General features: G+C 29.4%; 2 protein-coding genes across 2 annotated transcripts in view; both read right to left on the bottom strand.

Annotated features, from left to right (window-relative positions):
* LOC129912687 (uncharacterized) overlaps positions 1 to 10,595 on the bottom strand; it is a 101,705-nt gene extending 91,110 nt beyond the window's left edge. Inside the window, exon 1 of the mRNA XM_055991042.1 lies at positions 10,423 to 10,595. The gene's annotated coding sequence lies outside the window, so the exon portion shown is untranslated. The remainder of the gene's footprint in view (positions 1 to 10,422) is intronic.
* A 3,013-nt stretch (positions 10,596 to 13,608) lies between these two features.
* Positions 13,609 to 15,118, bottom strand: LOC129909320 (speckle-type POZ protein-like A). Its single transcript, XM_055986407.1, has one exon. It carries the CDS (start codon positions 14,701 to 14,703, stop codon positions 13,609 to 13,611), a length of 1,095 nt encoding a protein of 364 aa, XP_055842382.1. The 5' UTR covers positions 14,704 to 15,118.
* Positions 15,119 to 15,937: the final 819 nt, after the last annotated feature.

Genomic DNA, 15,937 nt, shown 5'->3' with positions numbered 1-15,937 from the left:
AAATATTTTTTGCAAATAAAAAAAGTTTCATTGAAAAAAAAAAAATTTTTTTTATATTTTTTTGCAAATAAAAAAGTTTCATTGAAAAAAAAAATATTTGTTGCAACTGAAAAATATTTTGCATTAAAAAAAATTTTTTATTGCAAATGAAAATAAATATTTTGCATTAAAAAAAAATTTTATTGCAAATAAAAAATTTTCTGCATTGAAAAAAAAAATTTCAATGCAAAATGTGTGCATTAAATATTTTTACTTGCGATATAGGTACTATATATCAAGTTATGCATTCGTACAAAAAAAAAGTTGAGATAACATTTTTCCATGACATTACGATGGTAGACAATGCCAAGAAGTCCGTCTGTCTGTCTGTCTGTCTGTCTGTCAGTCTATCTGTATGTCTGTCTGTTTGTCTGTCTGTCTGTATAAGGAGCTACAGCCTAAACGGATGGACCGATTAATGTCAAACTTGGTATGTAGCGTTATTTGGCGACTCTCCAGAGGGGTTTTTGGAATTAATTTTTTTGGACCAAAAATAACGGTACTTGTCATATACCAATTTTAGTAAAATTGAAATATCTCGAAAACGGCTCTAACGATTTTGTTATTCAAATGTTAGTTTTTTTGAAAATCATTATTAACTGTACCTGCCATAGAACCGTTTTTTCAAATTCGAATATCTCCGAAACTTCTTATTCGATTTCAACGAAACTATTTTTTAAGAAGCATTTATATAATTTAAATATAAACCAAAAATAAAATTTCCAAAGAAATAATTTTTGGATTTTTAAAAAAAATTTGAAAATTTTTTTTTGAAAAATCAAATTTTCGAAAACGAGACATTGAATTTTTATGAAATTTTGTTTTTAGATGTTGATTAGTGATTTCTACAAAATGGCATTACAATTTTATTTTAAAACTTTTCTTCCAAAAAATTATTTATAAAAAATTGTTGTGCATTTTATTTTAATACTCGTCGGATTTCTTACAATTTTGGCTTTTTTAATTTATATTATCTTCACGAAGAAAAAATAATAAAAAATTATTATAATTTTAAGTGGAGCGATTGAATATAATTCAATTTTAAAGTTCAAGTGACCTCACTTGAACTTTAAAATTAAATTATATTATCTTCAATATTATAGTTGAAAAAGTGAATGTATGGTTAAATAGCCAAAACTATAAGAAATTCAAGGACCATTTAAAAAAAAATATTGAATGCACACATTTTGCATTGAATTTTTTTTTCAATGCAGATTTTTTTTTTTATGCAAAATATGTAGTTTTATTTGCAGTACATATTTTATTTTTAATATAATTTTTTTTTCAATTGCAATACAAATTTTTTTTTAATAATAAGTAAATAAATATTTTATATATTTTTTTCAATGTAAATATTTTTCAGTTGCAATAAATATTTTTTTTTTCAATGTAATTTTTTTTATTTGCAGCAATAATTTTTTAATAATTTGTAATGGAGAGCAAATGCTTTAACCATAAAATGAGATTTTACAACCCTGATTCAGACTAAAGCCTAGTACTCAGATCGCACTAAATTTTAGCTGACATTTTGTTCTCCGTTTTTCTTGGCTTATTTTTCGTCCGCTAAATTGTGACAAATAAAAAATAGTTGGAAACGAATTTGTGATTTTCTAGATGAATTTGTGCAGGTCGCATATGTGCGCCTTGCCTAAGAATTTTTTTTTTTTTTCTAAACGGTAAAAGTGAAAAAAATTGAGACAGCATTTTAAAAAATATTATAGCCACGGTACTGACACTCTGCAACGAGATCTTTCTTCCCAACATAATTCAAAAACTTCATATCCATGGTACTGATGCCCTGCATGTTATATCTTTTTTCAATTGTTATAGAACAGAAATAAGGAACAAAATTTAAAATATTCAAGGTGAGTGTTTTTTTTTCTGTACAAAATATTAAATATTTTTTATCAAACATAATGGAACAAAACTAGGAAAAAAATTAGAGTACAAAAATCATTGGCACGGTACTGACACTCTCCGACGAAATTTGACGAAAGACAAAATTCAAAAATGTCATTACCTCGGTACTGAGAATTAAGATAGAGATTTTTTTAAAAAGGCCGCTAATTATAAACTATTTAATTAAGCTGCAAAAAATAAAAATCGAACATGCCACGGTACTGACATTTTGTAGACAATTCAATTTATATCATTTTGAAATCATTGCCAAGTTAATTGTTAATTATTTTTTTTTCTCTTATCTTGAATTCATTGTTCTGATTTCAAAATAGTCAAATACCAAAATTAGACAAAATAATAATTTATAAAATCTTTCCTTGGACCACCCTTGAATTGAATTTCATTCATTTGTTGCAACCCGGTAGCATATTTTTTTTTTGTGTTTTTGTTCTAAAAACAAGGATTTTGTTTTGTATTTTTATAAGTTTAGTAAAAATAACAAAAAAATAAAAAAAAAAAAAACTAAACAAGGGTAAAGAATACTACAAGAGTCCTTGTGAAACGTTTATAATAAACAACACGAACAAGAGCATCTTCATCATCATCCAGCGCCACGCATTGTTCTTGTATCGGCTGCATCTCTATAAAACTAGCTCATCTCATCATGATGCCTCCTATATCCTATATCCATCCTGCCTGCATCATAAAATTATTTGTTGCCGAAGGCGCTTAGTTCTTGAAAGACAAAACAAAAATAAAAGCAAAAAAAAAACAACAAGTGCTGATGAACGAACGAAACATTGCGTTGGGTATAGTATCTACTTGGAAAGTCCTTTGTCCTTTATTTTGTAAGTGGAGCAAAACACTTTTGTGCATGTGCTATTGTTGGATGATAGAAGTTTAAAAAAAAAAAGGAACACACTGATGCCATTGGTTACTACTATTCTTTGGGCCATCAGCCAGCTTTTGTTGCACCATGTTAACCACCAACACACCAGCCAGCAGCGCAAAAAAGGATTTTCCCAGGAAACCATCATAACCCACCCAACCCATCACCACCCATTTTATCATCATCATCATAATCATCGTCGTCATCAATTTCCTCCATTGGTTTTTCTAAGGGTTTTTTTTTTATTATTATTATTGTTGCATTTTTGTTGCCGTGTCGTCGTAGTCGGTCGTCGTGTAGTAGAACGTTGATTTGTTTTGTGGGAAAATCCATGTCATTATCCTTAGTGAGTTGGTCTCGTTTTTGTTGATTTTGTGCGCAAGAATAGTAAAATATTTTTTTTTTTTGTGTAAAAATAAAATCGATGCGATGACAAAGGGAAAAAGAGAGACTCTTTTTTCTTGTCGTCCTCAATAAAAATGTTGTTTTCAGTTTTTTTTTTTTTGTTTGATCACTTCCTTGGAGCTTGAAGATGAAGCTGATGGTATTTTGTGATGCATAGTGTTGCTATGGAGACACCAGGCAGTGATCCAGCAAGCAGCAAGAACTCAAAAAAGAACTCAAAAGAATCCTTACTGAAAGACCATCATTGTCAAAGAGGCTTACTACTTCGTCTGAACACATTTCATTGAACAATTTTTCGAAAAAAAAGCTGCTCAAAGAAGAAGTTTTTAAGTCCAAAATCAATATTTTTGTACTTTTTTGTTTTACCTAAGTAAGAAAAGTACAAGTTTTATTAGATTTATATATTTTTTCATTATATTTTTTTCAAGTCTTGGAACAATCATTAGCCTCGAAATATGCAATGTATTGAAAATTAATTATTTAGCATTGGTATAGAAAGGTGAGTTAGAGAATCAAGCTCCCAAAGCTTCTTCCCGGTAAACAAAATTACACCTTTTTATGTTATATATCGTCGCGTCGGTGAAACCTGATATCTACTGTTCCTTAAACTGGGAATATACCCTTAAAGTTCATAGTTTTTATTTTATTAGCAAATTAGAAAATGTCAAATCATAAAAATGACCTCAAAACTATGAGGTTTTAATGCTCTCCTGTAAAATTTGCTAAATTGGAGTTACACACTTTTTTGGTTTTAACGACGATATGAAGTTTCTTAACTGTTTTAAGTAATTTGGCACCGCTGATTTCAAATCTTAGTTTTTGTCTAGCAGCTCTAGTTTGGGTGATACAGGTATGCTAGGGAAATGCTTAAAATTTAGCACAAAATCGATTTATTGAAATTTTATAAAGGGTATACATACATTACATATCTCGAAAACGCAAGCTAATAGAAAAATTCTAATTTAAGCTTCAAGTTCAACACACCCAAAACGTTTAGAAAAGTATTGTTTTTTTTTTCGGAACAAAACCACTGTAAGCTACGGAAGTGCTTAAAGTACTAGCAAAAAATCGATTCTTAAAATTTTGTAAAGGGAATATCTCGAAAACGCGAAGTGATAGAAAATTTTTGATTTTTGATTCGAGTTCAGCACCCCAACAATATTCTGAAAAAGTTAGTTAGTGCTATTTATAAGGCAGTTAAACTTTAATAGTTTTTACTTGCTCTATAGGGCAAGTATTGGTTTTGTGTAGAAAAAAAAATTCGAGGTTTTAATCAAAACCAACATTACGATGATGGAGAAGATGAAGATCAAAAAAGTGGTTTTCGTCATGCCGTCCGTCGGTCTGTGCGTCTGTGCGTCCATCTGTACATCGAGCTAGGGCCTAAACGGATGGATGGATTTGCTTGAAACTTGGTACAGATGATTTTTACGTAATTCCCTAGGCCCGTTTTTTTTTTATTTTTTTAATATCTCCTTTTTAACACATATCTCCTATATAACGTTTTCGAGGTATTGCAATTTTCTCGAAAACGGCTCTAACGATTTCGATTAAATTTGATGTAAGTAATACTCTTATTGATTCTAACAAAACTGCGTTTTTAGTTTTTCTCAAAAAATTCGGAAATATGGCGTTGCCGTTTTTCAAAAATTGTCATATTTTTGAAGTTCATATATTTCATCTAAGCATAAGGCAATTTTATTCAAAATTTATAGAAATCATTTTGAAGTGTCAATTGTAAAAAAAAATAAAAAAAGTTTTTGAAAAAAAAATTGTTTGAAAAAAAAAATTTATTTTATTTTTTTAACTTTCAATTTTTTTTTTTTTTTTTTGATTTTTTTTTTCTCCACACTAAACAAAATCTTAAATTTCCAATAGATATTTAAGATAACGATACTTTGAACTACAAGAGCAAGTACGTGCGACCCAGTCGTGCATTTTATTTATCTTACAAACCTACTAAAACCCTTGAAGGCCTTCTTTCAACTATCAATTTCATAAGGGACTTGTCTTTCTATTATTTGAAAATAATCTTGTATCAGCACAAATAGTAAAAAAAAAATACTCTTAAAAGAAAATCTCTAACAAATCGCAAACCTTTCGTACATCCTGACACATTTTGAAAGCAATTGTATATGAATCAATGCTCTTTCGCTATAACGAATTTTGTTGCTCCCCCAGTAAAAACTGTTTTCCTTAGTGCCAGATCAAGTAGCACAAAGTTTCCTGAAGCTGGTATTATTTTTAGAGTTAGTTCACTGTAGCGTATGCGTAATATTTTATTCTATAGAAAAACTTTAATTTTAAAACAACAATTTTAATCATATGAAAATACATGGGAGTGTTCCAAGAGACCTTGAGTAGAAACTCTGGTTCTATTTTGTTTAATTTAATAATCCTGAAAAACTGCATTGTATTTTAAATTGACAGGGAAATTTTAGTTCATACCACTTATCGAATTTTTAGCATTTGTAGGGTTTCAGATGATCCTAAGATCTCTAGTGAATCCCATTAACATTCTTGTCAAAAATCGTGTTTTCTCTCTGTACAAACGCCAGAAAAAAAAATATAACTTCAAAAAATTCTCATAACTCTATGTCCTTTTAAGTGACCCACATTCAATTTAATGTAACATCACATTATTCATAACCAGAAAATTATGAAGACGATTACAACGATAACTCTTTTGTTAAATTATGATAAGTAGTTTAGAAGTTATGAGGGAACCGATGAACGTGCAACTTATGCATAATAAAAAATAAATGTTTTCTTTTTTATGGTATTATAATGAACAATTGATATCCAAGAAATCTCAAAATATTATGTACCTACATGAAGTTACACATGCATGCATCCTGATGGCAAGTTTAATTTGACGTATAATCGGCCTTTAAACTATGACAGACAGAAATAAAACAAACAACAATATTAGCCAAATAGTCGTTCTGAGAACTCCATTTTTGGGAACACTCTTGGACTAGGATGATGAATGATGTAATATTCTCGTCATTAATTTTTGTATTCTGTGTCAGAACCAGGGTTACAAATACAAACTGAACTGAAAAAAATTTGCATTAAACATTTTTTTTTATTGCAACTGAAAATCATTTGCATTAAAAAAAAATATTTATTACAAATAAGAAAATTGCATTTTATTTTTATTGAAAATAAAATTTTTATTGCAAAAATATTTTGCATCAAAAAAAAATTTATTGCTAGTAAAAAATTTTTTGCATTGAAAAAAAAAAATAAATGCAAAATGTGTGCAATAATTTTCTTTTTAAATATTCACCGAATTTCTTACAATTTTGGCTATTTGACCATACATTAGCAATTTCAACTTTAATATCGAACCTAATGTAAGGCCAAATAGTCAAAATTGTAAGAAATTCGACAAATATAAAAAAAAAGAATATTTACACCTTTCGAAACCCAAGCTATGGAAATCAATATTAAAAAATGTTTTTTTCAGTATTATCGTATCAAAAACATCACAACTAAGAAATATGAATAGCAAAAAGTTATGTTCCAAAATAATAAATAGCAAAACTAATGTGTTATTCTCATGTTACATGTATGTAAGTAACATACACTGCCTATGACCACCAAAAAAGTCGGACAACTGAGGAAATAACTTTTTATAGAACAGTAATGTATGCTACTTCTTCTGGATTACTTTTTTTCTGGATTAACATTTTTTTATCTTTTTTTTCAAAATTATGACCATATACATATAAAAAAAATTATTTTGTAAAAAAAAAAATGTGGATTTCAGTCTCTTTTTCGAAAAAAAAAAAAATTAAAAGTATGATATTTGACTAACTTTTTGTACTAATCCAGTAACTAGGAATTATTACACTGGTTAACAAAATTAAACTTTTTTTTTGTTGCCGAAACAAAAATATACTTTTCTGAAGGTTTTCGGTGTGCTGAACTCGAATATGAAGTCAAAAAAAAAAATTAATCAGCTCCCGTTTTTGAAATATTACCGTTAGAGTATGCAGAACTTCGGACCTTATTCTTTTATATAAGGGAAATTTTTTGATCATATTTAGTAACGGTTTTCATAAGTACTATTTACCACCTTTTTAAATCTGTTTAAATCTTTCCGATATCTTTTTTACTGCCCGAGATATCCTAAGTTGTTTGGTATTTTTATAAATTTTATAACGTCATTATCTTCTTTATGATATATGAAGCCAAACCCACTTACTTCAGCTTGAGATATCTCGGGCAATATAAAAGATATTGAAAAGATTTAAACAGGTGTCGAAAGATGGAAAACAGTTCTTATAGAAACCGTTACTAAATATGCTCAAACAATTTTCCTTGTACAAAAGAATAAGGTCCGAAGAATTAAAAAAAAACGTATTTTTGCATTTTCTAACGGTAATATCTCAAAAACGGGAGCTGATTAGTTGTTTCTGACTTCGGATTCGAGTTCAGCACACCAAAAACCTTCAGAAAAGTATATTTTTGTTTCGGCAACAAAACCCTTGTAAACCAGTGTTATCTTTCAATTAAGCCATCGAAACCAAAAAAATTATTTAATGGAATATTTTTTACGATTTTTCAAAGATATGTTACATGAGAGTAACGCTGGTACCGAAAGGGTTAATGCACACATTTTGCATTGATTTTTTTTTTTTTCAATTCCGAAAATTTTTTTTATATGCAATAAACATTTTTTGTTAAATGCAAATATTTTTCAGTTGCAATAAAAATTTGTGTATGCAAATTTTTTCAGTTGCAATAAATTGAATTATTTTTGAAGTGAAAACTTCTTTAGTATCGTAGTGATTTGAAACAAGATGAAACGAAAACGCGACACGACTTCAACTTGTTATAACTTTTTTATTTTAATAGATAAATAAATGAAATTTGCACTGTAGATAGGTAATTAAATAAACTATAATTGTACAAAATTTCAATTAATTTCATATTCAAAATTCGGAGATAACGGTACAAAGATGTTCTTTTTCTACACACGTTATATCTTTTGATCTAGTGCACATACAAATTTGATTTAACTTTAATACGCATGCTGATAACATAACCTTTTATTTGATATATCACACATAACCGTAGGTGCTCTACAAGTTTCACAATCTTAAATTGAAAAAAGATTGATTTTTGTACTTTTTTGATGAAAAAATTGATTGGTTTAAAAAAATTCTAGCTTTTTTTGTAGATGTTGTATAGACATGGTCGATATAAATATTTTGAGCTGAAATAATAAGCTTTTGGGTGATATAAAATTTATTATATTAAGGTGGATTTAAAGGTGATGGAATAAAAAAAGTTAGACTTTTTCGATTTTTTTTTTGCAAGAAAAATGATTTTTTAAGGTTTCACTTCTACCACGTGTGAATTGCACACATGATTTTTTTTTTTTTTTTATTTCAAATGCATTTTTTCAATTTATATTTTTACAACTCTCAGAATTGTGATTTCTGTTGAATATGTATATTGAATATTGGTAAATTGGTGTAAAGTGAAATTTATCACTCTTGTGGTCAAAATTTGAACTCGTCCTTAAATTCCAAACAAATATTTGTGGCTGTCATTTTTGAAATGGCTTTGTCAATTTTTACAACCTGTTTATTTGAATTGGTAACAACAATTTTAATTTTTTTTTTTATTATGTATTTTTTATTTATTTTTCTTTAAATAATAGAAAGTACCCAAAACGTTCACGAAATGACTTTTGCTTGTGTTAAAGTATTTATTTATTATAAAAACCATTTTGCGCTATGCTATTTTATGAACTATAAAATAATATAAAACAATAATTCAAGTCCACACTCTTGAAAATGAAATTTTCATTTTTATAAATTCATTGTTATAAATAAAAAAAAAAAAAAAAAAAAACAAAATTTAAATTTTTTAGAATATGGAAAATTTCCATAGGTAGGTATATATTAAAATATTAAAAATTTCCATCTTGATTTTTTCTTTTGACATGATTTTAATTGCAAAATCATCCGATAAAAAAATAAGTAATACAAAAAACCCCCAACTTACATCACTCCAACCCCCTCCTCAAACTATTCATCAGCTAAACAAATCCTCATCAGAAACCATAACTAACTTATTCTGTCAACGTATTTCCCACCAACTTGACAGCCAATCATCGATAAAATTTATTTCTCTATTGAAATAAGATTCTTGAAACGTGTTTTATTCCACCTGCAATTCTCAAAATATGTATCGAATTCAATTTGAATCTTGAATGCAACCGTTATACGTGAGATGAATGCCAGGTAGGTATCTTTTTTCCTGCACATTCACAATAGTCCAATTGAAAATGCACCACACCAGCCCAGAGAATATAATCGATAATATGCCAAATTTGGTAAGAAAAAAGCACAAAAAAAAAAGAACCACAAGAAAGAATAAACAACATAAAAAAAAAAACAGTAAAACACTCATACACACATATGTATAAAATTTTATTTACATACATACATATAGAAAATAGTTTTGCTCGTATATCTGTCCAAGAGTTGTTACCTGGGCGCCAGTTTGCAAAGCAAGTTTCTTTTTTTTCTTTTTTTTGTATTATATTTGCAGCCCCGGTGACAGCACACCATACACCTACTTGGCTCATATATGAACGAGACAAGCAAGGTTAACGAGTCTTCGAGCTGCAAAAAAGAGTAGGACATCTCACACACACACACACACACACACACGGAGAAACGATCAGCGGCAATAGTGCAGCAGAGAGAAAAAAAAACAGAGATGGAGTTTAAGATGCTGCAAGTGCATTTGGGAGAGAAGGCGTTAAGACTTGAATAGTAAAGTGTTGTGGTCAAAATAAATGGTCAGAATGACAGCTCTAGGATAAGAAGAAACGATAGATGATGCTGGCGAAACAGGTAGGTAATCTAAGGATGATGATGATGATGGACTGAATTTATTCAGAACTGAGACAAAACAGATGCGAGAGAATACTCAGAGAGATTGTTTTAAAATCAATAAACAACCATACATATAGATGGCGCTGGGAGAGAGCAAAAAAGACCAACCTCTATGGAGCAGCTGGTTAGGTGAGTCCTGCGCCTCATCTCCCTACCACCCTCCAACATACAAAAAAAAAAAAAAAAAATTCAAGAAAATTTCAAAATTATACGCAAAAGTTCTGAATTTTTTTCAAAAATTTTCAGAATAAAAATCTATCTACTTACCGTTAATCAATTGACATTTTGACACTTGTATAATTTATTTGCTGAAACATGAGATGGCATAAGTTGCCATCTGTAATTTATTAATTTTATTAATTTAGAACTTTTTTTTTTTTTTTCTTCTAACTTTTCACCTTTTCACTATTATACTCACATTACACAAAAATATTATTCACTCTATGCACTAAAGGGAAGGGAAAATATAGAGATGAAATCTTTATTGAAAATGACAAAATATACATAAATTTTGTATTTAAATATTTAATTAAGATTTTCTATTATTTTTTCAAAAACAGGGTGGTTATTAAAATTTTCACAGAAAATTCCGTTGGTTAACGATTTTAAATTTGCAGCTTTTTTCCATCGCGGCTGAGTAAAAACTAAAAGAAGCAGATAGAACGGATGATAATAAAAAAAAAGCACAAGGAAAGAGAACCAAAAAAAAAAAAAAAAAACAGAAAACGGATGATGTTTGGGGCCATGATGGAGCAATAAAGTTGTTGCAGATTGGAGCAGCCTCACGAATGAAAGGCGCAGGTATTTTATTATTGTTGTTGTTATTGGAGTTGTTATATAGTGTTTGGATGGACAAGCTTTGTGAATGTGAATAAAATAAAAGTGTTGCCGTGTTGGTAATGTGGAGCTTAGAAATAGAACGAAATTTTTTAAGTGGAAATTGTACATTAGGGTGGTCATTTAAAACAATTTGTGGTGAATGAGTCTAAATACCAAAAAAAAAAAAAGGTGTATAAACTCATGTACATAATGTTAATAAAATCGGAATGGGTAAACAAACAGAATTTATTTAACAATGGCCTCTTTCCCTTCTTTCAAAATGGCAACCCAGGCCGTGTGTGAATTTCGTTAAAATTTTGGTTAAAATTTGACGTTTGGTTTTGACACTAGCGTGGTAAATAAAATGGGTTAAAATTTATCGAGCTGTGGAGCAGGTTAAAATGGGTTAAAAAAAAATTGACGTTTCTAATGAATGGAATGGATAAAGACATTGACCTACTATATTGACCTACTTTTCCATACAAAAATTGAAAAAAAAAATGATTCCACATCTTTCTAGCTCTACTAGCGGTATAACCTTAGACGGCGAAAAGAGGAAACTTTTAGTGAATGACATCTGTCGTTAAAAGGTAGTGCTTTCTCTGTTTTTCTATATTTGTTCCTTTCGCACTTCGTCAAAAATGTTGCACTTATTCTCCGCTTTTTTTTAGGGCGCTAGTATCGCGAAGAAACAAGTGGAACCAACCTGAATATGCTTCTAGCAGTCCATATATATTAAGTCAATGGATAAAGAAGTTTGCACATTTTTTTTTTTGTAATGAAACAATTGAAAAAAGAGATAAAAAATCAAGAAAAATACCGAAAACTCGCGAGGAAAACTATACATTAAAAGAAAGTTTAAGTAAGAATATAAAAAAAAACTTTAAATTGAACATATTTCAAAATCGAATATCGAAATACGAAATTTTGATTTTTCTTTTGAAAATGATAACATATCAGATGTAAAAATCTAGTGTCCGGTGCAACCATACTGAATAAAAACCAACTATTCAAAAGGGGAATTTTCGTTTAAAGATTTTTTAATGTTGTATAAAAAAAATAAAATTATCACCTGAAAATTGAGAAAAACCAGATTTTTTTTTTTATTTTAAGCTGCGTTCCTTTAAAAATATTTATCTACTTTTTAGTACTTAAAGCTGCTTTGAACTACTTTTTCACTATAGCAAAGTAGATCAAAGTGGTTTTAAGTACTAAAAAGTAGATAAATATTTCCAAAGGAACGCAGCTTTAGAGACTTTACTTTGTTTTTTTTTTTTTTTTAATTTAATTTTATACGAGGAGTTTTTTTTACATGCAAAAAGGAGATTACTCTTTGTTGAGGAAATTTTTTAAATCTACTCAGTATAAAGTTGGTTAAAAAAATCCTTTTTAACCCAATTCACACAAGAAAAAAAACCAGCACTCCCAAATAACATTTCAGCTTCGTTAAAGGTATTACAGAAGCTACATTTCAATTTATTTTAAACTTTAGTAAGGTTGTTGGGCAAATCTTTGAGATTTGACAGAGAGCTTCGGCAGGCCTTGTACAGCTCTTTAATACATGTCTATAGAAATTAAAAAAACAACTACAAAAACAAAAAAAAAGACATTTTCTTTTTAAATTTATATTTTAATCTGAAATTATATACAGGGTGTCCGGTAAAAATAATAAATAGCAGAAATGTCAAAACAAAAAATGTCCGAGCTAAATTATTCAATGTCAAAACCAAAAAGTGTCCCAGCTAGATTATTCAATATCAAAACCAAAAACCAAATATTAAAATGGTAATTTCTGTAAAGCTTCTATAAATTCATTATGCAGGCTTTTCCGAAAACCGTTTTATTTTTTTGTTTAAGTTTCTTTAACAGTATTTAAACAACTTATTAGAAGTTGTTAAACAATTTCAAACTTCTATAAGCAATTAAATTCTGAAGCAAGCTCAATACAAGCTGTATAAAAAGTAGAAACTGCGAGATCTCAATTTATAGAAACTGTTGTGCTAGTTGGGATATACTAGGATGGCCGAGTGGGTAGAGTGGCGGACTGCCACCAAGCAGATACGAAGTTCGATTCCTGGGTGTGGTGTTTGTTACCACATACTTATATACTTTTAAAATTATTATTAATAGATATACTAAAAACTAATGGAATAATATATAATTTCAGATTAAAAGATAAAATTCATGATTTAAAATCAAACAAAAATCTGTTAAAAAAGAATTAATTTTTTGTTTTTTAAGTTTTTCTTTTAAATTTCGATAAAACATTTATTAAAGAGCTATACAAGATCTTTCGAAGCTATCTGTCAAATCTCAAAGCTTCGGTAGAGCTTCGGTAAAGTTTCGTTTAAACTTATTATAGAGGGTCAAACTTGTATAACGTTCTCCTTTTTCCGTGCCCAACAACCTTACTAAAGTTTAAAAGAAGCTGAAATGTAGCTTTTGTAATACTTTAACCGAAGCTGAAATGTTAGTTGGACTATGCCCTATGATAATAAATTAAACAATTTGAATTTTTCATTAACATTTTTTTATTAATAATTACATACATATGTATTACATTATTTACAAAATTGACTATGAATAAATTGATTACAAAGTTCCGACATTTTATTCAGAATTTAATAATAGTTATTACTTCGTTGATGATAATAGCGCGATCAATGTTTCTTCTACTAACTCCGGATGTTTCAGTATCATTTCCTTCCATCCAATTGTTTTTGTAATATTCTTACCATGAATAGTGATATAATTTAAATTCCATCCAATTGTTTTTGTAATATTCTTACCATGAATAGTGATATAATTTAAAGTTTTCTTTTTCAATAGCTCCATATTATAGCGATCAGCTAAGATTAAAGTTTCAGCTGCTGTTTCAATGCTCATTTTTTCAAATAATGCTATTTCAGACATTTCTTTTAAATTATTCAAAGCATACTTATCAGCAACAATAAAAAGTTCATTTGCCATTTCTTTAATTTTCGGAGAATTCCCCGTGTATATAAAATGCAGCATTTCCTTGACAACTTCGGCTTTTACATCCGTTATGATCACTCGACCTGATTTGGTCTCTTTCATGTTATGTTCGAACATTGCTTTAAAGACATCACTTCGTGTAGCCAAGATATTTTTATGGGCGGGAAATTCAAATTTACCGACCACCAATTTGACTTCACTATGAATTTGACTCTGAAGAAGTTTATCAAGATCAGCAATAAGATGGCTTTCAGAATTTTTTTTCTGTCCAACAGCGTTTTGACCAGAAATATTTTCTTTATTGGTTAAAGCTTCAATTTTACATACAATTCTTAATACATCCCCTAGGAGGAAAGGCTTTAAATCTGCTTTTAACAAGCGTCTTCTAATAAACGTTGCAAAGCCATGACGATCATTTTTTCCAAATTCAACACCATCTGAAATCTCCTTGACGTGGAGTATTTTGCCTATATCATTTAAAATATACATTTTATACTTGCATAGAATTTTTTCCGCTCCAACAGGTCCTTGTAACAATTTTAAATATAGGGAAACGTAATCGTCAGGTAAAAAATCGTCACCATCTTTAGTTCTGTACTTTGGACAAAGCTCCAAGTTCCATATTAGATTGTCATCATTTCCAGAAAATTTAGGTGAATGCTGTGTTGTACAGAGAAAGCTAAAATTATTTATGGTCCATTTGAAGGCGATTTTAGTGATGCCCCGATTTTCAATAACTTCCTTATTTGCCATACGTGGGCAGTTCAGTTGGCAGTGAAAACTTGAAAACAAAGGCGACTTGTGAAGTCTTTGAAATAAAATCTATTTCTAATTTTGGTATTCCCATTCTCATTGAATAAGAATAAGAAGTATACGGAATGGGTGTTATTTCAAATCAGTGAAGCTACTTTTCTATTAGTGTGAGTGTACAGACACAAATGGATTGGTAAAGGGTCGGAGTGCAGATAGACGGTTAACCCTAGGGGCGCCATCAAAAATGTGTCTGGTCTAGGTGAGAGTCTTCCCTTTAAGTAATAGTACCTGGATGACCGAGCTTTGCTTGGTATCTTTAAATGTTATTATATTACATAAAAACGTACGGTTCAATGTATTCATACTACCAATTCAACAAATAACTTAATAGTTTCAATAAATGATCAAAAATGTCTAAAAAATAAAGATGGCTGTTTAGGTAAAAAAAAAAAAAACAAATTCGCGGATTTTTTTTTTGTTTCCGATGAAAAAAATACTATACGAGAAAGTACCTACTTCTGAAACTTTGGTTTTGCGCAGGGGAAGAAACCCTCAAATGTTCATCGAAATCTTTAAAGCAGTTACCAAAAAAATCTTTTGTATGGGAAATGTTGATGTGTTCGTGGGCGGATTTTTCTGAAAGTACATCCTAAATATTTTACTCCCCTAGAGAATCATATCCTGAAAATTTCGTCGAAATCTTTAAAGTTGTTACCTACCGAAAAAACTTATATGTTAAAAAAGTGGGCGTGGCAGTGGGCGGATTTTTCCAAAAGTACTTCCATAACTTTAAACTCGCTTAGAGGAACAAACCCTGAAAATTTCATCGAAATCGTTAGAGCCGTTTCCGAGAAACCAATTTCTTTAAAGTTGTTACCGAAAAAACTTCTATGTTAAAAAGTGGGCGTGGCAAAATTACTACCATAACTTTTAACTCGCTTACAGGAACAAACCCTCAAAATTTCATCAAAATCGTTAGAGCCGTTTCCGAGAACCCAATTTCATAAACAATTTTGGCTCGTTTAAAATTATTAGATTTTTCATCACACTTATAGTCAAATTATAAACTATCTGATTTTCGCAACAAAAAACAAACTGAAAATTGTGTCAAACCATCATGGTTGTCTGAAATATTGGCGGTCAATGATTGCATCGCCTTGTCCATCACCAATAAAAGTGAGTTCGCCCCTGGATAAACAAGATCGAAATTTGACAGATAAAGTAAACATTTTGA

This window comes from Episyrphus balteatus, chromosome 2 (assembly GCF_945859705.1).
Source record: "Episyrphus balteatus chromosome 2, idEpiBalt1.1, whole genome shotgun sequence".
In the NCBI taxonomy this organism is placed as follows: domain Eukaryota; kingdom Metazoa; phylum Arthropoda; class Insecta; order Diptera; family Syrphidae; genus Episyrphus; species Episyrphus balteatus.
The sequence above is the reverse complement of the archived record's forward strand: the minus strand, read 5'-3'. Positions and strand labels throughout refer to the sequence as shown.